Source organism: Amphibalanus amphitrite, unplaced genomic scaffold (genome assembly GCF_019059575.1).
Source record: "Amphibalanus amphitrite isolate SeventyFive unplaced genomic scaffold, NRLGWU_Aamphi_draft 000176F_arrow, whole genome shotgun sequence".
In the NCBI taxonomy this organism is placed as follows: Eukaryota; Metazoa; Arthropoda; class Thecostraca; order Balanomorpha; family Balanidae; genus Amphibalanus; species Amphibalanus amphitrite.
Window position 1 is genome coordinate 685,420 of NW_024881671.1, and position 23,416 is coordinate 708,835.

At 56.3% G+C, this 23,416-nt stretch overlaps 1 protein-coding gene across 11 annotated transcripts in view; it reads right to left on the minus strand.

Moving 5' to 3' along the window:
• Positions 1-23,416, minus strand: part of LOC122383893 — a 148,438-nt gene that overhangs the window by 80,708 nt on the left and 44,314 nt on the right. For 9 of the 11 annotated variants that reach the window (XM_043370739.1, XM_043370741.1, XM_043370740.1 and 6 more), the window contains 13 exons: positions 21,480-23,375; positions 20,893-21,339; positions 20,332-20,715; positions 19,658-20,167; positions 19,282-19,480; positions 18,797-19,126; positions 18,074-18,600; positions 17,645-17,923; positions 17,322-17,456; positions 15,491-16,264; positions 14,237-14,380; positions 13,359-13,433; positions 13,006-13,122 (listed from right to left, as the gene is read on the minus strand). In XM_043370739.1, the coding sequence (XP_043226674.1) occupies positions 13,006-13,122; positions 13,359-13,433; positions 14,237-14,380; positions 15,491-16,264; positions 17,322-17,456; positions 17,645-17,923; positions 18,074-18,600; positions 18,797-19,126; positions 19,282-19,480; positions 19,658-20,167; positions 20,332-20,715; positions 20,893-21,339; positions 21,480-23,375 (5,817 nt within the window). Of the gene's footprint in view, positions 1-1,383; positions 4,834-13,005; positions 13,123-13,358; positions 13,434-14,236; positions 14,381-15,490; positions 16,265-17,321; positions 17,457-17,644; positions 17,924-18,073; positions 18,601-18,796; positions 19,127-19,281; positions 19,481-19,657; positions 20,168-20,331; positions 20,716-20,892; positions 21,340-21,479; positions 23,376-23,416 lie in introns of those variants that run through there. The other 2 variants (XM_043370742.1, XM_043370748.1) reach the window with 2 other exon arrangements.

Sequence of the window (23,416 nt, forward strand, 5' to 3'; positions counted from 1 at the left end):
CGTACGAGGTCTAGAACTTCCAAAAAAGTCATTTTTCAAAAATTTTGTGTGTCGTGACGTCATAAAATTTTGAATAACTCCCACATTTTTGAACCGATTCTTCTAAAATTTGGTATGTAGGTGCACATAGACGACCACTCTGACATATATTCCGGTTTTTTCGATAGACTCAAAATTTTGGATTTTATAATGATTTTCCCCAAAAAATCAGTTTTTGAAAAAATTTAGGCCAAAATCCAAAATTTTCAAAAAACCGAGATAGCCATTTGATAGACAAAGTAAAATTGCGTATAACCTTTTTTGTTACGTCTTGATTCCTTTAAAAATGAAGATGTTAGCGGCGTTTGAACTTTTGCCGTTTTTTAGGCGAAAATGGCGAACATGACGTCACTAAAACGTCAATTTCTCAAAAATTTTCCGACGGATTTCGCTCAAATTTTCAGGGAACGTGTAAAATTGATGTAAGAAAAGGTACTGAAAGTTTGGCGGCGCTGCGCGCCGCCGTTTTTGAGATATCGCAAAAATTCGCGAGGGGGGGTAAAATTTACCCCCCCCCCCAGCCCCGCGCGGGTTAAATATCGATCAACGTTAAGGTCATGTAATAAGCAGCTGATGTTATTTGATAGCATCAAGTACTGTCTGTAAAAGTCCGTTAGCGAGTTGTCAGTGTCCGGCGACCGGCCGGCTGTCCTCCCCTCTAGTGTCCGTGCAACCATTTCAGTGTCCGGCGACCGGCCGGCTGTCCTCCCCTCTAGTGTCCGTGCAACCATTTCAGTCTCCCGTCAATGGTTTTGTTACAAAGCAGTCAAATGTCAAACATGTGTGAATGGAGCGGTTGAGGTCGGGCTGTCGGCCGGTCGCCGGGCCGCTTCTGCGGCGGTGGAGCCAGGTCTTACGTTCGTCCAGGAGGCACTCCCTCCTCGCGTCTCCGTGGGAGCCCGGCGGGCAGCGACACTGAGGGCGGTGCGCCCTCGTGTCGCAGAGCGCGTTCGGAGCGCACATGTTATCGAAGTCGCACGGGTTTTTACAGAGCGTGTCGTAGCAGACTTGGTTGTCGGGACAGTCGAGGTCCGAGGCGCACGAGGGCGGCGCGGTGGGCCGCGCGGTGGGCGTCACAGGCCGCTCTGTCGGGTCAGACAGCAGGACAGCGAGCGTAAGAGAGCGACGGCGACACGGGCAGGCACACACGGACGACCCAGGGCCGGCGAAAGACGCCGCCTCTGGAGAGGTTCTCTGAAACTCGCCGGCGTCAGATGCGGAAGAAGACGGCAGCTCTGCTCAAGACGAAGACGGACTGGGGCGGCTGAAGAGGCGTGCTGTTAGTATGGTAGAAGCTGTCAGAGGACTGCAGGTGGGTTAGCTCGGGTGGGGCGCTGTAGCTACCTTGTGGGGTGCACCCGACGCTCGGGTCACCCATGTGACCGGGCGGGCACCTACAGAGCGGCCGGTGCCGGTGCACGGAACAGACGGCGGCCGGGCCGCAGGGGCGCAACTCGCGGCACGGCTCCCGGCAGACGGCAGACAGACACGCCAGCGAGGCGGCACACTCCGAGTCGGAGCGACACGCGTCGCCGGCAGCGGCCGGGGGTGCCGTGGCGGGGGCGGGGGTGCTCAGGATGCTGGGCCCGTCAGTGGTGGTCACCGAACCGTCGACGACCGTCGGGCGTCCCTCGTCGGGAGGCTCACGGCTCTCGACAACCGCCGTGGACGTTGTGTTTGTTCCGTATCCTACTTCGACAATTATCTCGATTGGAGGGCGTGTGCCATTCGTTGGGATGATCGGAGCTGGCGTTGTTGTCTCCGTCGTTGCCTCAGTCCCTGCCTGGGTCTGTTGTGTGACAGGGGAGACCGTTACATATTCTCCTCCAGTGGATGTCACACTTTCAGTCGTGTTTTCCTCTACGATCGTGGGCAGTGTCACCGCCACAGCAGCTGTCTCATTCACCAGATCCTGCGGAGCGAGCACCTCATCCCTCTCGGGGACCACAAGCACCACGTTGGTGACAACACTGCCGTCTTCGCCGCCACTGCTGCCTGGGGCGGTCGGCCGGAGGGTGTAGGCAGGCTCACCATCAGCACCAGACAGGGGTGTGGTGAGAACAGGCAGTGGCGTCGAACCGTCCGAGGACGGGCTAGTGACTGTGGTGGCTGTTCCTGGTTGACTTGTCGGAGTCTGGCCATCGGTTGTCGGTGATGTGGTGCCTCCAGTGACGGAATCAGAGGTGTCTGATGTGACACCAGTCGCAGCTGCTGTGGTCTGAGACGTCGCACGTGCAGGCGTCGTAGATGTCACCGTGTCAGTGGCAGTAGCTGTGGTCTGTGATGTAATGCCAGTGGATGATGTGGACGTGCCAGCATCAGTTTCTGTCGGGGTTGTCTGCGACGTAACGCTAACGGGTGGTTTTGGGGTGACGTCAGTGGCTGCGGTGACGGTGGTCTGTGCTGTTACCGCCGGTGATGCGGTAGAAATGTCGCTATCAATGCCATCACTGGTGGTCTGTGATGGCACCCCAGGTGATGTAGGCGTGGTGATGCCAGCAGTGCCTGAAGAAGTGGCTTGTGATTCCACTCCGGGTGATTGGGTAGAAGTGACGCCAGTAATTCCAATAATTGTGGTCTGTGATGTCACATCAGGTGATACTGTAGACGATGCATCATCAATGCCCGGTGCTTTTGTAGACGCTTGGCCATCAATGCCCGGTGATGCAGTAGACGGCACGCCATCAATACCGGGTGTTTTTGTAGACGGCACGCCATCAATAACAGGTGATGTAGAAGGCACGCCATCAATATCAGGTGATGTATACGGCACGCCATCAATGTCGGGTGCTTTTGTAGACGACACGCCCTCAACGCTCGGCAATGCTGTAGATGGCCCGCCATCAATGTCGGGTGCTTTTGTAGACGACACGCCCTCAACGCTCGGCAATGCTGTAGATGGCACGCCATCAATGCCGGGTGCTTTTGTAGACGGTACGCCATCAATGCCGGGCGATACTGTAGATGACACGCCACCAATGCCCGGTGATACTGTAGACGGCACGCCATCAATGCCGGGTGCTTTTGTGGACGACACGCCATCAATGTCGGGTGATACAGTAGATGGCACGCCATCAATGCCGGGTGATACTGTAGACGGCATGCCATTGATGCTGGGTGTTTTTGTAGACGCTTGGACCTCAATGCCGAGTGGTACAGTGGATGGCATGCCATCAATGCCGGGTGTTTTTGTAGACGGCACGCCATCAATGCCGGGTGCCCCTGTAGACGGCACACCGTCAATGCCAGTGTTGGAGATCGGTGAATTGACTGAAGGTGGTGTCGGAGTCAAGTCATCAGTTGCAGTGCTCTGTGATGCTCCTCCAGGTGTTGGGGTGTACGAGTCGCCACTAGTTTCAACATCAGTCGTCTGTGATGTGATTGATGGCGATGTAGAAGTAACACCAGCGATGACAGCATCAGTAGTTTCTGATGTCACGCTAGGGAATGATGTGGACGATTCGCTGTCAACTACCGCATCAGTGGTCTGTGATGTTACTCGAGCAGGAGGCGCAGGCGTGACGCTATTGATTCCGTCACCAGTGGTCTTTGATACTACACCAGTTGATGATGTGGACGTCACGACATTTATGTTAGTGTCAGTGGTCTGTGATGGCACGGGAGAGGAGGGTGTAGAAGTGACACCGTCAGTTGCAGTTCCCGTGGTCGTTGATGTCACTTCAGGCGCCGGCTTAGACGTCGTGACGCTATCAGTGCCAGAAATGGTGGTTCCTGACGTAACGTCAGGTAGTGACGTGGACGTGCTGCCGCCGATGCTAGTACTGGTTGTCTGTGATGTTACGTCAGTAGGTGGTGTGGAAGTGGCACCTCCAGTGGTGGACTCTGGCGTCACACGGCCTGGAGATGTTGATGTCGTTTGCTCAATGCCAACATCAGTGCTAGTTGCTGTTGCAATAGTGGATGGTGTTGAAGTCACACCACCTGTTTCAGTTATATTGGCTTGCGATACCACTGTTGTAGATTGCGTTGAAGTAATACCATCTATTTCAGCAACAGTACTCGGTGATGTCTCGCCATTAGTCGTTGTAAGAGTGACATCAGTGAGAGTTTCTGTGGTTTGTGATGTCGCGGCAGGTCGCGATGTAGAAGTTGCCCCAACATCCGTAGTACTATTGGGCTCGTCGGGTGGCACTGTAAACGATTCGCTGCCATTAGTAGTCTTCGATGCCGTACCACTTGGTGGTGTGGTAGTGACAGCGTCAGTTGCGCTCTCTGTGGTCAGTGAGGTTACGCGAGCAGGAGGCGCGGACGTTGCGCTGCCGGTCTCGACATCAGTGGTCTCTGATGTTACACCAATTGCTGTTGTAGATGTGATATCAACGTTGGTATCAGTAGTCACTGATGGCAGGGCAGAAGAGGGCTTACGGGTGACACCATCAGCTGCAGTTCCAGTGGTCGTTGATGCCAAGTCAGGCAAGGTCGTAGGAGTGCCGCCGACAGTGCCAGCACTGGTGGTCTGTAATGTCATGTCAGTTGTTTGTGCAGACGTGCCATCATCAGTTCCACTAACGGTGGTCTCCGAGGTAACTGTAGCGGGTGGTGCAGAAGTTACTGCATCGATTCCCGTGGCGGTGATCGGGGTTGTCACAGCTACGGACGGCGTGGAATCGCCACGGATCCCAGTAGCAGTGGTTTGAGGTGTTCCAGAGGCAGCTGATTCAGTGGTTACGCGCTCAGTCCCAGCGTCAGGTGTCTGTGATGTCACATCGGAAGCTGGTGTGGATGTGCTGCCGCCAGTTTGCGTATCTATCACTGTTGACGGGACGGTGTACGTGTATGTCGATGGTGTCTCAGTGGTGGGATCGCTGGAGCTCTCTAAGCCATCGTCATCATCCCTGACGGCATCCCCGCTCGTCTGAGCGATGGGTCCCGTGCCCTCTGGTACCGGCGTGGCACTACCCTCCTCCTGGTAGGCAGTGTCGGTAGGTGACCGTTCTGTGTCTGCGGGAGTGGGGAGGGTGGAAGCGATGGCCTCTTCCTCCCCACCAGACACGGTTGGTGCAGAGCTGCTCTCCACGGCAGTTGTACCGATCACAGGAATGCCATCGGGAGGTGTCCTGTTTTCTGGAGAACCCTCGGATGTAACCGGCGAAGTTCCGGTGGAAGTGGGCGACTTAGTGGGCGAAGCCGTCTTGACCTGCGTAGGCATCGCTGTCGAAGGGAAGGCAGTACTCCCGCCGTCTGGCTGTTCTGGGACCTGAGTGGCAGGGATCCTCGTTTGAGTCTTCTGGACCTCTGCAGGCGCCTTAGTGGTGGACTGAGAGGTCTCCGTTTGATTCTTCTGGACCTCTGCAGGTGTCTCTGTAACCGTGGCCTGAGGGGTCTCCGTTTGAGTCTTCTGGACCTTTGCAGGGGCCTCTGTCGTCGTGACCTGAGGGGTCTCTGTTTTGCTCCTTTGATCTTCCTTAGGGGCCTTGGTGACCGTGGCCTGAGGGGTCTCCGTTTTACTCTTTTGATCTTCCACAGGGGCCACTGTGATCGTTGCCTGAGTGACGCCTGTTTGGGTCTGCTGTTCCTCCACAATCTTTACTGTATTCTGAGGTGTCTCAGTCTGAGTGTTCTCTACAGGCGTGGTAGTGGTAGTGACCTTTGAGGTCTCTGTTTTACTCTTCTCGACCTCTGTAGGTGCTTCCGTGGTGGCGACCTGAGGGGCCTCCGTCTGACTCTTCAGGACCTCTGCAGGCGCGTCTGTGGCCGCTGTGGTCTGAGTGACGTCTGTCTGAGGGCCGGGAGCCGTCTGCCCCCCGTCACTGGGCGTGGACCGGCTGGACGCCGGCGGAACGGTGACCGGCTGAGCGGGCCCGGGACCGGGGGACGGGTCGAAGGTGGTCGGGGTTGGGACGGATGGCGTATATGCAGGGGAGTCGACGGTGGTGGAGCCGAGCGGCGCCTCTGTAGAACTCGAGTCGTCTGAAATACAGTGACCCTCCTGAGACCAGTGATGGAGCAACACCTCACAGCTAGACCTATCTATGCTCCGAGCGACTTCTGATCATCCCCAATCAGGTGGTCTGACCATTTAAATCTCTACCAACCATCTACACGTAAAGCCGATTCTGTCACACTACAAAGCATCGACATCTATCTAGCTGCAGCTGCACAGCGCTGTGCCTGCGGAGAAGGCGGCGCGGTACCTACCGAGGCCGGCGGCGGGCCTGCGGCAGCCGGTCATCGGGTCGCCGCGCGTGCCCGGCGGACACAGGCAGAGCGGCCGGTGCCGGATCACGCGGCACGTGGCGCCCGGCCCGCAACGGCACGGGTCCACGCAGCGGCCGGCCACGCACGCCAGGCTGGCGGCGCAGTCGTCCTGGCGTCGGCAGGCGGCCGTCGGCGCCACGGGCACCACGGGCCGCAGAGTGGGCGTCGGCGGACGGCGCGTCGGCACGCCCGTCTCGCCTGCAGGCCGTTAGTGGTCAGTGCGGGACGGGGTCGGTGAGAGGGCCGCGAGCTCGGCAGAGACATGGCTGGCTTCGAATCGGAGTTGTGGCTCCAAAATTCCAGTGGCAAATATGCAGTGTTCCATTTTTGGGAATTTTGGGTGGAAAATCACACCTAATGGGCAAAATATTTTCATCCCCAAAACCAGGTAAATTCGAATTCTTTCATCTTTGAAAAACGCTCAACGCATGCTCAACAATGAACAGCCAGATTACCAGATACACCTAGCAGCGCCACAGTTAGAACTTACAGGTTTGCTACATAATGCATAATTTCCATGAAAAAAGATGCTACATCAAGGCACAAACCCAACAACTCACCCTGACTGACAACGAAAGAAAATAACCTTGCACACTTCCAGCTGTTAATAACAAATATGCGTTGAATGACCTTGATCACCTCAACTGTTTGTAAAAACCAGGCTTGTGTTCTGAATAAATGCTTTTGGATATTCATAACAACTATTATTGGTGGTTTGCTGCCAACGCAAAACGGATGAGCCGCTGCTTGCGCAAATTAAACACTACCTCTGCAATTCGCTTTTGACTAAGTTACGCAGGATACGCCTACAAAATTTTCATCTTTGGACCCGCAGTCAGCTGGGCACACCCTGGCACACCCTAGGGATGAATTTAAAACTTGGTGGGCTATAACTTGTTTCATATACAAAATAGGGTTATAAGACCGATACCGATTTATTCTACATTCATTTCTGATCCTATTGTATCAATTACACCACAAATTATGTCCGTCAATGGCTTCTAGAAGACTTTAAAGCTCGATGCGTCGGGCCTGGCAGAGGTCCAAGATGAGAAAAGCCACCCTGCGCACACCCTAGGGATGAATTTAAAACTCCGCGGGCTCTGGCTGGTTTCATAGGTAAAATAATGTTTTGAGACCGATCCCAATTTATTCTGCGTTTATTTCTGATCCTATCGCATCAATTTCGCCACAAATTATGTCCGTCAATGGCTTCTAGAGGACTTTAAAGCTCGAGGCGTCGCGCCTGGTAGAGGTCCAAGATGAGAAAAGCCACCCTGGGCACACCCCAGGGCTGTCTCATCCCTATCTCCGTAACGTGTCGTGTGCGACCAATGACGTCACGGCATTGCGGCGTTCTGATTGGGCGGCAGCTCTGAATCGCCCGACTGGTGGTCCCCGCTCGACAAGCGCACGTGCGCCGACTAGACATTTGTAGTGGCATTGACGGCAGAAAAAGTGAGGTAATGCAGAGCTCTGAATATACTTGAATAGAGTCTAAGCCGTTAGTAATACGTAAAAACGTCAGATAGGTTTCTTGTTCGTCTTGATTTGAGCTTTTATGTGATATAACTTTTACCTTGGTGTCGAGGTTGGCAGCTATGTGGGAGAGCCCTAAAGTTGGGTCATTTTCCATAGGATTGCATTACAGCCGTCCGACCCTTCGTACCTGTGACGTCACGGAAATCGCTGCTTCGGCCTAATGAGCATACCTTCTATATAGGGCCTTGGGCACACCCTAGGGATGAATCTAAAACTCCGCGGGCTCTGGCTGGTTTCATAGGCAAAATAATGTTTTGAGACCGATACTTATTTATTCTGCGTTCTTTTCTGATCATATTATATCAATTTCACCACAAATTATTAACGTTATTAGTTTTTAGATGTCTTTGAAACTCGAGGCGTCGGGTCGGGCAGGGGTTCAAGATGACTGACATGCCACCCTGGCACACCCTAGGGATGAATATGAAACTCTGTGGACTCTGGCAGGTTTCATACGCGAAATGAGGTTATAAGACCGGTAATGATGTATTTTACGTTAATTTCTCATGCTTTTGCAATAATCTTACCGCCAATTATTCATTTCAATTAGTTTCTAGAGGTTTTTAAACACGAAGCGTTCGGCCGAGGGAAAGCCAAGACGAGTGAAAGGATACCTTGGCACACCTCTAGGGATAAATTTAAGATACGGTATCCCCAGATCTGCCCAATACATGTTCTGAAGCTGGTAGATGGGATTAAGAAGGCTCTAGCTTTTTAATAAATTATCCCTCGCCCGTATGGGGGGGGGGGGGGTCGAACGAACCACCCCCCTCGTTTTTTCGAGAATAACTCGCGTAAAAAGCGGCCGATCGGGACGACACTTTCAGGACCCTCGAGTCAATTAATTGGACACCTACTCTGAAATCTCATATTCCTGACCCAAATGACCTTTGACCTGTGACCTATTTCTTGAGGCCATGTTTGGCCGGAATCGCGATTCGGCGTATGTCGGCTCGCATTATATCCTGTTGTCCTGATCAGCGATGCCCTCCGTTCCGTTGCAGTTGCTCTGATCAGTGATCACTGATGCCCTCCGTTCTGTTGCGGGTGCTCTGATCACTGATCACTGATCAGTGACGCTCTCTCACTCAGTACTTACCACGTGACATGATAGGTAGCTACCGCTCAGTTTCGGTGGCCGGCCATGAGGTCGGTGGCATCCTTTTATCATTTTTTTTTTTTGCATCCCGTTCCGTTCCGATACGGATGCCCTGGTTAGTTGCACGCTTTTTATTGCGATGTTGCGTATTATGCTGCGCAGTGCACATCGTTCCGTTTGGGGTGCCCTAATCAGTGACCCTTTTTCTAGTCTCATGTAGTGCACCGTTCCTTTCGGAGAGTTGCGCTGACACCGTTTCCATTTTCACTTTGCGTAATGAGTACCGACTATCGCTGGCCGTTCCGGCGTTCGGGCCAGGAGATTTCCGGCGTATGTCATGCTGCATAGTGCGACTGCAATTGCATACTCAATACTGCGTCCCGTTCCGTATGCTCAGAGCAAAGGCACCATTTCCAGTATCATCCGGCCATTGTCATATCTGTTGAAAATGGAAAGCTCAAAGCTATACTGTGTACACTGTACGAATATTACCAGGTCAGATGCGAACGAAAACTACATACTTATATTGCCGCATATTATCTCAAATATACAGTAATCTTGGAAGCAGTGCTGCCATATTGTAGGCGCAAAACGTCCCAGAGGCCAGAACACATGAGTTACAGATTTCAACAGAATCATTGCATCTTCTGCTTCTTAATTAAGGACCTAGTTCGCTCGCATGATGGCGACTGGCGTTGCGAGGATGGAGGTCCGCGGATGATCTTCTTTAGGAGAAATATACAGGCAGAAGGACCGTCCTGGATCCGTGCCAGTAAGCATGAGTAGGAACGTAGCAGATGCTGACGGTAATATCTGCTGTCTGCATCTGAAACGGAAAGGAAGGCATTGATTTAAGGCTAGGAGAAGGATGGTCATTGGACAGTCATTCAATTGTGACAATGCATTTTGACTTGTGAGGAAAATGAAATATCACTGGTTGAAGTAGGTATTCATTCTTTGCTGTATAAGAGACAAGGGTGATTCTTAAATTCATTAGTCTCAATCAAACACAAATGTTGGGATAAAATGGGACGGATTTAGAAACACTTGGCGATCAGATGTTAAAGTTATAATTCTGCCGTAGATCATCCTTACCTATTTGCATCGTCTTTTTCGGTTAGTTTTGGTGGTCAGGAATGGTATGTTCTTTTATTATCAGCCAGCGTAGCGTTACGCCTTTATTGCGAAAGTGATATAGGTTTTCACTGTTTTTTTTCTCATCCTAGATTTTTTGGTCATCATCGTCACACCCAACCAAAATCCAATTTTAGAACACTGCAAATATGTGTTCTTTTTCGAATCATATTGTGAATCTTTAGTCATGCGGGATAAACCAGCCACTGAATCTGGCGAGCTCGTGGAATGATGTATGTTGTTGGTTAGACACAGGCTGATTAGAGGTTACTTTGTGAAACGAACATGTAGTAATTACGAAAAATCGTTACTGGGTAGTGAATTGTTAACGTTAATGTCATACCAATGTTATCGTGTAAAGGGAGCAAAACCATATCTGAATGAACCATTCACGGAGATTAAACACCAACAGTTAGCAAATATTAACCATCACTGGTCGTGTGGGACGTTGCACCAGAGTTAATAACAATTCCACCGAACCATTAACCCAAGCGTTGTACAGACAGCGGTCGTATTTTCACTATGAACACACAGAGTGCGGTCGGTTAGCGGTGATCGGACGGTGTTAGCACGTACCCCGCGGTCGGCACTGGACATAGGAGTCGCCCTCGTATCCAGGCGGGCAGCGGCAGACGGGTCGGTGGCCGGTCACCAGACAGGTGGCGCCGGCGCCGCACTGGCACGGGCTCACACACACCCCGCCCCGGCACACCTCCGTGTCAGCACACTCAGCCGTGGCCGCGCACGGCGACCCGGAGCCGCTGGGGACCGGGGTGGCCGCGGGATCGGGCGTCTCGGAGGAACCGGGGGTGGCGGAGGGACTGGGCGTCGCGGATACCTCGGAGTCTGGACGAGGAGTGGTTTCTCCGGATACCGAGGAGGTCGGCCCGCTGGGACGGGCGGGGATGCTGGGTCCGCCAGGCGGTCCGTCGGCCCCTCGCTGAGGAGCGGGGGTCGTGTAGACGGTTTCCCTGTTCTGACCGGGCACGTAGGGTCCGTCTGTGGTCCCAGAGGGTGTTCCCGGTCCGTCAGTGACCTGGCCGGGTCGGAGGGCTCCGGGAGCAGTGGATGTTCCGGGTCGGGCCGTGACTTGGCTGCCAGGGGTAGCGCCCGGGGGAGCAGGGGTGCCGGGGGTACCGGCTGCCTCAGGAACGGAGTGGGTCAGCCCAGGCCGGGGGCGGGGTGTGGTGCCGCTCTCAGTGCCGTCTTGCGCCGGGGTGGTGCCGCCTTGTTAGGGGACAGAGACACTGTGTTAGACATGGGTTCGTGAGTGGCGGGCATGGTTCCACAGACGCGTCACCGCCAGACGGGCAGAGGAAGCCCGGTCCACCGGTGACGGCTCGCCAGCGGCTACCATTTCCCGCCGTGGTTAGGGATGTGACAAAACCAACGGGACGTCACGATATGTGAGATGTAACACACCAGTGCTGTTATTATTGTTATCCGTAAACGTTACATAGTTAGGTGTCCATTGACCGGGTTAAACATTAACGAGTGTTGTGAGTGCCATAGACGGGACTGTTAATTGGTTTGTTACGTTATTGGCGCCGTATGCGCCTGGCCTGGCCGATTCAACTCTGGTATCATCAACTTCTGGGCTCGACAAAAGCCTAACTCAAGTGGACGTCTCTCTGGACCTGCTGATCGTCTGGCCACTCCGACGTACCGGCGGGTGTGCAGCGCACGGCCGGATCCCCGACGTGGTCCTCTGGGCACCGGCAGACGGGCCGGTGTCGGCGCACGCGGCACTCGGCGCCCACGCCGCAGCGGCACGGGTCCGAGCAGCGGCCCTGCAGGCACGTCTCGGCCATTGGGCAGTCCGAGTTGTTGCCGCAGGCCGCGCCCGAGGCGGTCGGCCGGACGGTGGGCTGTGCGCCGGCCGGAGCGGGCGGCACTGCTGGGCGGCGCGCCGGGTCAGACGACGGCCGAAACGCCACAGAGACGAACGGAGACCGAGAGAGACAGAGCGGAGACGCCGAGACGGACAGCTATCGCGCCGCCGAAATTGCGGCACGTGGAAGAAGTATGTGTGTGTGTTTGTGACGTGTGTCGAGAGAAGGGTCCGGCCGGAACGGACAATGGTTGAAGAAGGCGAACGGCAAGGCGAAACCGAACGTACAGCTTATTTACATACTACTGACAAAGGTCAGCTCCGCTCTAACGCCAGTCTATCGTCTGAAATGGTACATGTGAAGCAAATGCATACACAGGTAAGCACGCGCACACACACAGTCCAAACGCTCACGCACTCATACATTCCTCTTTATTGGATTGTAGTTTGCGGCATGCTGCGCAATACATGCCTAAAAGTGCCATAAACAATGCATGCTGAGCTGTATTCTGATTGGCATGTGGGCGTAAGTTTGATTAACTTGATGCAGTGTGTGTTTGTTTATGAATGCAGGCAGGTGCTGGATGCAGACTGAAAGTGTGACCCTAAACCAGCTCGTGATGCAAGACCCAAGCTCCCATACTACCAAGCTCTAAATACATGACCCAAGAAGCTGGTCGGGTTACGGGATCAGAGCAAAAGCCAGAGAGTATAGATTAGGAAGCGCTGGCTGAAGCCGGTGGTCGGTGGCAGCGTCCCAGGTGAGTCGCGCCAGCGCCGCGGGCGGCCCTGTTAGCGCCGGGCACCTCCGCGACCGGCGGCGTTAGGCTCAGCTGCGGGGTCAGGCTGGCAGGGTCGAAACGGTGAGGGCGAGCCAGGGCAGGACTCGGGGCAGGCGGTCAGGCGATGCAGGTAAGAGGAGTTAACAACATGCCACGGCGAGCGGTTACGCTTTAGCTAGCCACGATGCTGATCTAGAATGCAGTGCGCGCTAGCTGCGGCTGCTCGTTATAGCTCAGCGGTCACAACCTGCGCCGGTAGCGGTTACCAAAGCGCAGAGCCACGAGGCAGTTTAACGATTCGCACTCGCACTCACACGACTCATACGGTACACCCGGCTGGCAAGGGCACGGGGACCTACCTGTCGGGTCGTCGTCGTCGTCATCATCATCGTCATCGTCATCGACGCACTCGCCGGTGCCTTCGTCGCAGTACTGGCCGTCGTCGCAGCTGCCCGGCACGCAGCCGATGTTGGGTACTGCGGGGGCGACGCGACATCGGTCAGCGCAGATCAACAGAGCAGAGGGAAATCGTCCAACGGATCCGCGCCGTGATGGCCTTGATTGGTAAGTTTGTTCTTTTACGTATTTTAATGCTGAATATCCAGCCGCATCTTTGCATTTCGATGTCTGGATCGTAATCGTTTACATTACACTTTCTCGCATCTAACCCGTTTTTAAGAAATCGCACCCTTCCTGCAGTTCCAGTGCTCACCTCTGCTCTTCTGGCACTCGCAGCCGTCGCACTGTTCGCCGATGCCGCAGTCGGCGTTGGAGCTGCACCGGCAGCCTGTGGACGTGCGGGTACAGGGCTCAATCAGCAACGCTGCTCGGTAAGTAAGAGAAGGCGGACCCTGCACCATTTTTCCAACCCTTCTTTGAAAAGGGGGAAAATTTGCGCAGCTTACCAAATGAGCCTCTTGCTATGGCACTTCTAAGACGAGTGGATGTATATACCTAACGAACATGTCCCGTGAAAACTACCGGACTACGTTCTTTTTTCTTTTTCTTTTTTTTTTGATAAATTCCTCCGAAGTAGGTATTTACGTGTGTACATCCAGGTAAAACCTGTCAGAGAAAAGTAAAATCTAAAGTTTTTGATTTAAACGGAATACATCACTTAAAATTTGCATTTTTTGTGCTCTAAAACATCTACTTCATTACCTATCACCACTCTGAAACCAGGCTCGCGAGTTTTATAGCATCTCCATTCGGCCTACACTTTTCTGCTCCTGTACACCATATTTGCATCGCAATGTATTCAGTCACCCCCTCCCTTTCACTTGGTTTCGAGGACATCGTCTTTTGCCAACTTTGCCATTTTAATAAACATCATTAGCTTCCCATAACCGAAGGTTTGTTGTCAATAGTTAAAACACTATTCTTTAGAATTGTGTTTTTCTATTGAAAAACAAATCTGAGTTCCCTGACAATTTGGTATAAAAAGTTACCCTTACGACCCTCCAATAAAGTCTTGGATTCCCTCTATCAGCCGCCCCCCCCCCCCACCCCAGTTACTCCCTCATGCATATGTACACGGTAACTATGTTACATCCCGTCATTGAGCGCAGCATGTTACAAACGGTGTCGTACCGTCGACGCAGACGCTGTTGTGGTCCTGCACGCGGCACACCTCGGGGGCCTGGCACGGATCAACGAGCATGCACGGGTTCTTGCACTCGCCGTTGACACAGGCCTGGTTGGACGGGCAGTTGCCGTTCTCCCGGCAGCCAATCACTGTGGACGGGCGGCCAGTGACGTCACGGTGGGGGGGCAGTGACGTCAGAGCGGCGTCGGCGAAGCAGTTACGTTATGATTCAAGGCTGGGTGATTATCGGAGGCGGGGCTGACCTCGCTCGAGGCCTGACATGCCTGATATATCTCCAATATCCGTGGCTGGGCAGCCACAGTTAATACGTTAGTCGTCCTTTGGGCCTTGACAAAGGCAGTTAAAGTTGGTGAGTGATTGAAACGAACACTAAATTCGCGCAGCGTGATGGATTATTCTGGTGAGGCATTTTAATTGCAGGCGAGTTGAGTATAGTTAATGCATAATTTATGTTTAATTGCTGATGATGTTACGGTTGGAGATGTAATGCGTAAAGCGAGCATGCATTTTGAGACACCGATCCCTGGAGGAAGAGGGCTAATAACATGCATAATGCATATCATGCACATCATATGATCATGCGTTTCATGCACATGCAGCATGCAGATTTGGAAACATCTGCCTCTGTTGAATATGAAGGCGTCTCGAAGTGTTAGAGTCTGTCCATGCGTGTGTCGTTCCGCCTGCTGGCGGGTTAAGGAGTCTAGTGATGTCTGAGTCTGAGCAGGTGCCCGTCTGTCATAGTTCAGATCGCGGCGCGAAGAAGAAGCCCCTCCGAAGTACAGTTCCGTTGGAAGGTGGACGACGCTGGAGCTCCCTGTGTCAGCCTGTTTATTGAGCCGATGAAGCTAAGGGCTTTAGAAAGCACAAGCAAGCGTGAGCGGGGACATGAGGCGACATCGTCTTATCCCGTGGTGTCTCTGCGTCGTTTTAAAAGAGGCAGATAACTTAGATTCATGATGTCTTAAAAACTGTAAGAGGCACCACGGGAAGACGACGGCCTCTAAATCGCCGGTGGGTTGGCGTTAGTGCAAGCGCGGCAGCATCGGTTACATCGTTTGGTTCCGTTGCCACAGTCGCAGAGCAGGTGGCACCGGCCCTCGGCAGAGGTGGTACCAGTCCCTCAGCGTCGGTAGCACGTGCGACAGGCATTAGTGCGCGGCATGGCGGTCAGGTTAGCCTGCGATCCCGCTCCCAGGGCGCAGCCAGCTAGCCGAACGCGCAGCCGGCGCGCATACCTTTCATACAGCCGTAGATCGGATCGACGCTGAAGCCCTCTGGACAGAACTTGCAGACAGGCTTGTGGTCTTCGACATAGCAGGGTCGGTCCTGTGGGCAGTTGAAGCCCTCGCAGGGGTCGATGCACTGGTAGCTGCGGCAGGCCAGGTTGTCGGAGCAGCCGCGATCGTTCAGGCACAGCGAGACGGACGACTGGCAGTCCTTAGAGCACATGCAGATGGGCTGGTGGTTGACGGCGTCGCAGCGTTTGTTGGTCGGGCACGGGTTCTGCAGGATGCACGGGTTCTGGCACTTGCCGGTGAAGCAGGCCAGGTTGGAAGCGCAGTCGTCATCCGAACGGCACTCGATGCGCGGTCCGGCGCAGACGAACTCGAACTTCTCGTTGACGCTGATGCCGTACTTGCAGACACAGGCAGCCACGTGGTCGCGTGCCATGCACTTCTTCTCCTCGGGACAGAGTGTGTAGCCGAAGCACGGGTCGACGCATTCGCCGCTCTGGCAGGCCAGACTGTCGGCACAGTCGTCGTCTCCGCTGCAGCGGGTCCGCGGGCCGGGGGGCCTCTCCGGCACGCGGCCGCAGGTCGGGTCGGGCCGGCACACCTCCGACGGCTGGCCGACGTAGCATTGCGGGCACGAGCAGCGCGCCTTGCTGAACACAACCTGGCAGAGGGCGTTCTGGCCGCAGACGCCGCGCACGGCGCACGGGTCGACGCACTCGCCGTTCTGGCAGGCGGCCGACGTGCCACAGTCTGAGTCGCGCGTGCATGCAGATTCTGTCGTCCGGGCGGAGATGGGTCGGGTTAGACGCATGCGGCAGCGCGGGCAGCGGCACGGCGGCGGCCCGCGCGAGGTCCCGGACGCGGCGCGGGACGACAAGCGGCATGCTAAGCCAGCTGACGGGTTTTCGGAGGGATGGTGGACGGGAGAGCAGAGGAGGGACCTCGCAGTCCGGCCGCCGCCAGCCGCGGCCCGGGGCGGTACAGTCCGGGCCCGCCGTCTACTGGACGGGGTACAGTCATCAGGCAGCACACAGTCGGGAAGGGAATGTCACATGCACTCTACAACTCGACAGGGTCTCAGAGTAAGAAGTCTGTTCATGGCTATGCTCGAAAGGCATGACTTTAGAACAATAGTGCCGGAAGAAGTGGAAGTGTAGCAGAGTTCATCTTCAAAATGAAATGAGTCGCTTTTGTCGGTATGGATATGATTCTCAATGACTTAATTGTTTTTAATAAAGCTTGAGACTAAAACTAAAAATCTGCCATACAAACTTTTCTTGATTTACATCGTTTCCTGATCTACGAAAGTAAAAAGTGGGTTTCCATAATGTTATCTTATCCAAACAGAGGTTTGGTTCTGTATAGGACAATCGTTTCCGTGAAATCGTGCTTCGGTAGACAAAAGTAGTGGATATGCAGGTTGATGCCACTTTTGTCAAGGGCTAATTGCCAGACTTCCCTTTTTTACTCAGTATGATTTTTTCAATGTCATTCCCGCCTTTGGTTCTATTGGGAGGACACATCAGCAATCTGACTATATTCACAGCTCGTCGAGTGGGTTTTCGCCCATGGTATCCGTCTTCGTAATGTACATCTTGAGGGAAGATCTCAGTCTAGTCACGGACATACATATTCCACATATTCCCCATGCAATCGTCACCCCCTTATGGCACAAGTCGTGGGCCCCTTTCCCGTTTTCGTCTCTCCCCCTTCCCGCGATGTCTCGGAAGTCAGAATCTCTTCCGTCGTTGTCCTCCCCTCCCACCCTGTCTCCTTCCCATCTAACCCCTCTCCCATCCGACCCGTCCCGCGGCCGAGCGGCGGCACTCACCTGGCGAGCAGCCGGTCTCCGGGTTTCCTACGTAGCCGGCGCGGCAGCGACACGCGTAGCCGAGGCCCTGGCGCGCGCAGTCAGCGTTCAGGCCGCAGCCCGTGCTACGACAGTTGACCCGGCCCGATGTCGAGCCTGCGCAAAAGGAAAGGCGTATAATCAGCTGGCCGCCATACGTCAGGATCTCGTCACAAAATGTGCAGGGTCAACGGTGACAAAAAAGCAACTGCGTGCTATTTACGTTTACTTTTCACCAGCCTAATGGGCAATAATATTCATGTGTACAGATAGCTAATGATGTCAATATCCAAACGGTCACTCACATCTGATGTTGGGGTTTCCGATGGGGAACGCCGGCGGACAGTAGCACTCGGCTCCGCTGCTGCCATCATCATCGTCGTCGTCGTCGTCGTCATCGTCGTCCTTGACGCGGCACTCGGCGTTGACGCCGCACTGCAGCCTGTCACACTGGTTGCCGACGCAGACGCAGCCGCGCAGGGGGTCGCCGAAGCAGCCCTTCTCGCACGTGCACGTGAACGAGTCCGGTGTGTCGGTGCAATAGGCGTTCTCGCCGCACGGCTTGCTCACACACTCGTTGGCCTCTGTGGAAGTGGCGTGAATGGTCATACCAAGTAGCCGGTACACACGAGACATTTGAAAGTAGAAGAGCACCTCGACCATTGTTCTACATTGTCAAATGTCAGATGAATCGAGATCTATATCGTTGGGATAAAAAAAAACGGATAACGTACCCTTGAGACACTGGACGGTGGCCTCGCCGTAGTAGCCGGGTGGGCAGAGGCAGAAGGCGCGGCGCCGGATCGACTTGCACTGGGCGTTGACGCCGCACGCGTTCGGCTGCAGGCACGGGTTGACGCACTGCGAGTCGATGCAGGCCATGGTGCGGTCTACGCAGTCGTCGTCGCGCTTGCAGCCGGCCTTTGTGCACGCCTCCTTGGGGTTGCCGTTGAAGCCGTCGGGGCAGAGGCAGACGGCGCGGTGGTCGGAGACCTTGCACTCGGCGCCGCTGCCGCACGGAGAGCCGGCGGAGCACGGGTCAACGCACTGGCCGCCGGAGCAGGCCAGCCGCGCCGGGCAGTCGGCGTTGGCGCGGCAGCCGGCCACGCACAGGCCGTCGGCGCAGAGCACACCCTCCGGACAGCCGGCGTCGGCCGAGCACTGCTGACGGCACACGCCGTCGGCACAGGTGTGGCCGCAGCCGCAGTCGCTCGACGTGGAGCACTGCGACAGGCACAGACCGGACTCGCACTTACCGCCGCTGAAACAGAATGGGTGAGCCGGTCAGACGAGGGAATGGATCAGTGAAGGACTGTAGTTACAAGGCGTTGATTCTCCCCTGACAGTAAAAGAGCGACATTGGAATGAATTCCTATTTAGTTAAAAGAGCAGAGAACATTCCCTAATGTTTACGGAAGAAACGAAAGTTTTTTATCGGAATCATTTATGCTACTCACTTGCACTGTTTGCTGCTGGAGCAGCGCGTGGCCACCGGCTGGCAGGCGACCTGCGGGTTGCCGAGTGTGCCGGCCGGGCACGTGCACTGGGCGCGGTGGTTGGCCACGTCGCACTGGGCGCACGTGCCACAGGCGGCGGTGCCCTGGCAGGGGTCGCGGCAGCGCCGGTTGATGCAGGCTTGGTCGGCGGAGCAGTGGTCGTCCGAGCGGCAGCCGGACAGACACAGCCGGCCCTGGCAGATCTGGCCGGAGCGGCACTGCGTGTCCGAGCTGCAGATGGCCTTGCAGATGCCGCCGACGCACCGCTCATCGTTCAGACAAGCCGTGTCGCTGTAGGGTTAGGAATGGTAGGTCAGAGTGGAGTGGTGGCAAACAGGCTTTAATCAAACAGATAATAAAAAAATCACCTATGTCGCGCTCAGTCAAATAAACCTCACTCAATGTATCATTGAAAAGGTGCGGTAATATGTGGCGGCTTCACTTACCTTGAGCACTTGGCGACGCAGACACCGCCGTAGCAGGTGCCGTCGTCGCACTGTTCATCCTTCTCGCAGGCCTTGGGCGGGGCGCGGCAGCTGCTGTAGGCGTCACCAGTGGTGCCGGCAGGGCACGTGCACTGCACGCGGTGGCTCACCACCGAGCACTGCGCGTTGGTGCCGCAGGCGGTGGGGGAGGCGCACGGGTCTGCAAGAGAAGGTAGATGTCGAGATGCATGATCAGCCAGCAATGTCATTGACAAGTCCGAAAATATTGTTTCAATTAATCAAAGGCTGCGATTCAGTGCTATTAAACCATGATTTTGATTCAGGATATAAGGTCGTTAACGGATGTAACGAGCCTCCGGTATTGCGACTCCCTTACCGATGCACTTGTTGTTGACGCAGCTGGTGGCGGCGGCACAGTCGGTGTCGGCGCGGCAGCCGGCCACGCAGACGAGCTCGCGGCAGATCTCGCCGCTGGCACAGTCGTCGTCCAGGCGGCAGCCGGGCATGCAGAGGCCCTGGTCGCAGCGCTCATTGGAGAGGCAGCCGCGGTCGTCACTGCAGATGGGCCGACACTGGCCCGCCTGGCAGACGGCGCCGGCGCCGCACTCCGAGTTGATGCTGCACGGCACCGGCTCGCGCACGCACGCCACGTTGGCAGTCGGGTTGGGGATGAAGCCGGCGCTGCAGCTGCACTGGGCGCGGTGGTTGAGCACCTCGCACTTGGCGTTGGGGCCGCACACGGCGCTGGCGTCGCACGGGTCCGTGCAGCGGCTGTTGAGGCACGCCTCGCCAGCGTTGCAGTCGCTGTTGGCGCGGCAGCCGATGATGCACAGGTTGTTGGGGCAGACATGGCCCAGGAAGCAGTCGTTGTCCACGCGGCAAGTCACTGTGGGATGAAGAGGGTGCGTTAACATTGGTTGCAAGGAAAGAGCTGGAACGCGCATTTTTTTATGAAAATCACGTAATAAATAATGCATTTGGTATGTTATTACCGTCAGTCGCTGGCAGACACGATTTAACATTCAAGGGATGTCGATTTGAGTTACTCACGCATGCATGAGCCGTCGGCGCACTTCTCGTTGAGGGCGCAGTCGGCGTCCGACGAGCAGGCGCTCATGCAGACGCTCTCCTGGCAGCTGTAGCCGCGGCCGCAGTCCAGGCTGCTCTGGCAGGGCACCGGGATGCGGACACACTCCACCTCAGGTGAGCCGGTGTAGCCGGGCGGGCACGAGCACTGCTTCTCGTGGCGGACCATCTGGCAGACGGCGTTCAGGCCGCAGGCGGCGTCCGAGCTGCACGGGTTGGTGCACTGGCCGCGCGCGCACGACTCCGTGAGCGCGCACTCGTCGTTGGTAGCACACGGCGGTCGGCACAGGCCTCCGTCGCACACCGTGTTACGCCGGCAGTCCTGGTTGTAGGTGCACTTCACCGGAACTGTGGACATAGGAGCAATGTTTTAAAAGTTGACGTTCACGTACCGATCATAGTTAATGTCTGTGCGCTATAAGAGATATAACATTATTTTATCTCCTTAACATGACATATAACAATTACGTTACTGTTTCACGACTCAAACACCTCGCTACGGACATTGACTATATTTCTACTCACTCGGTCGGCAGCCCTGGAGTACGTCGCTGGCGTCGCCGTCGTAGCCCTGGCGGCACACGCAGAACGCCTTGTGGTTGGTGGCCTTGCAGTCGGCGTTGGCGCCGCACTGCGTGGTCTCGCAGACGTCCACGCACTTGGGCTCGCCGTCCTGGGTGCGGCAGACGGCCGTCGAGGGACAGTCGTCGTTCACCTTGCACTCCACGGCCGGCTGGCAGCCGAGCTCGTACGGGTCGCCGATCGTACCCAGCGGGCACAGACACTTGAACGAGCCGGCGCCGTTCTGGCATTTGGCTCCGCCGGCGCACGGGCTCGACCGACAGAAGTCGACCGGCTTGCAGCGCGTGAGCGGGTCGCCCACGAAGCCCTCGCGGCAGAAGCACACGGAACGGTAGTCCTCCGACAAACAGAGAGCGTTCTCACCGCACGGGTTGTTGGCCTTGCACGCAACTGTAAATAGAGTACTCTCGGTTAGGGCTCATCGTTGTCATGCGTAGGAATTAGAATACATTATTGAATAATATCAAGTACGATAAACGAAGTATGCAGAAAAATCTACACATTTTATCCGAATACCAGAATATACTCACCAACACATTTGTAGTTGTCGCAGACTTGGTTCTGCTGGCAGTCGGTGTTCTTCTCGCACTCAACAGGGCTGCATCCGGTCTTCTCGTCTTGCGGATCACCGCGGAAGCCGGGCTTGCAGACGCAGACCACCTCGCGGTTCTTGGCCTGGCACTCGGCATTGCGTCCGCAGAGCACGAGACCGCTGCACACGCCCTGACACTCGGCCTGGCCGTAGGCGTTGGTGCGACAGCGCTCCTCGGCTCCGCAGTCAGTGTCGGCGCGACAGCGCACCTCCTGCACGCAGATCTGGTTGACGCAGCTGTGGTATTGGGGACACTCGGTGTCGGCGGCGCAGGTCGGTCGGCACGTGCCCTCCAGGCAGAGCTGGCCCTGCAGGCAGTCCCTCCGCGAGCGGCACTGGTCAGCGCACACGCCACCTGTGCACCGCTGCGCCTGAGGGCACTGGTCGTCACTGCTGCAGCGCAGCACCCTCGTGCAGCCGAGCCTGGCCTCGCCGGTGTAGCCCGGCTGGCAGCTGCAGATGGACTGGTGGTCGACCACGGTGCAGTCAGCGTTAGCGCCGCACACGTTCAGCTGGCTGCACGGGTCCACGCACTTGTTGCGCACGCAGGTCTGCGCGGCGGCGCAGTCGGCGCTGTCGATGCACTCGAACGGAGTGCAGCCGGTGCGCGGGTTACCAGTGGTTTGCGGCGGGCAGGAGCAGACGGGGCGGTGTGCGACTGTGGTGCACTCAGCGCCCTTACCGCACGCCCGAGCCGACTCGCACGGGTTCTGGCAGCGGCCCTGTTTGCAGGCTGCCGCAGGTGGGCAATCCGAGTCGGCCTGGCATTCTCCGGGCCGCCTGCAGCCGTCGGTGATGGGATCTCCGACCGTTCCGGGCGGGCAGACACAGGTGAAGGAGCTGAGCGTGTTGCGACACTCGGCCGAGCGGTGGCACGGGCTGGCGCGACATTCGTCGATGTCCACGCAGAGTCCGTCGGCGCCCTGCTCGAAGCCGGGGTTGCAGAAGCAGACAGCCTGGTGGTCCTGCACCTGGCAGTTGCCACGGCCGCAGGAGCGGACAAAGTCGCACGGGTTGACGCAGCGGAAGTCGTCGCAGAGCCGGTCGGCCGGGCAGTCGGTGTCCTTGCTGCACTGCGGCCGGAAGCAGCCGACGGCGCGGTCGGTCGGATCGCCCTGGTAGCCAGACGGGCACCGGCACACGGGCTCGTGGTTCACCACGCGGCACTCGGCGCCGGCGCCACAGACGGCGTCCGTGCACGGATCGGTGCAGCGGCGTCGGCCGCCCGCCTCGGTGCAGGCCAGGTTCCCGGCGCAGTTGGTGTTGGAGTCGCACTCGCTGGGCGAGCCGCAGCCGGGACTGGCCAGCGGATTACCGGCCGTACCCTCAGGGCACACGCACTTGAACGAGCCGGGCAGGTTGAGGCAGGTGGCGGTCGGGTGGCAGGGTCGGTTCTCGCATTCGTCGACGTCCTCGCAGTCGTCGTCGTCGGCGACGTAGCCGGGCGCGCAGGCACACTGTCCGTTGGTGCAGGTCTGTCCGGTGCCACAGTCGGCGGCCGACCGGCAGCCGGACCGGCACGCGCCGTCCACGCACACCTCGCCGAACAGACAGTTGTTGTCCTGGTAGCAGACGGTGGCACACATGAAGCTGGTGCACCGCTCACCCTGGGCGCAGTCGGCGCTTCCGCGGCAGCCCTTGCGACAGGCGCCGTCGCGGCAGCGCAGGCCGCTTGGGCAGTCCCTCGCGCTCTGGCAGATGGTCGGGGTGCGCATACAACCCTGCTGCGGTGTCGGGTTCGGGGTGAATCCATCCGGGCAGGTGCACTGCGGCCGGTGCTCCTTGACTGTGCAGAGGGCGTTCGCGCCACACGCACCGTCAGTCTTGCACGGGTCTGCAATATCCCAGGTAAAATTGGTTAGAAGTGGTGGCTCA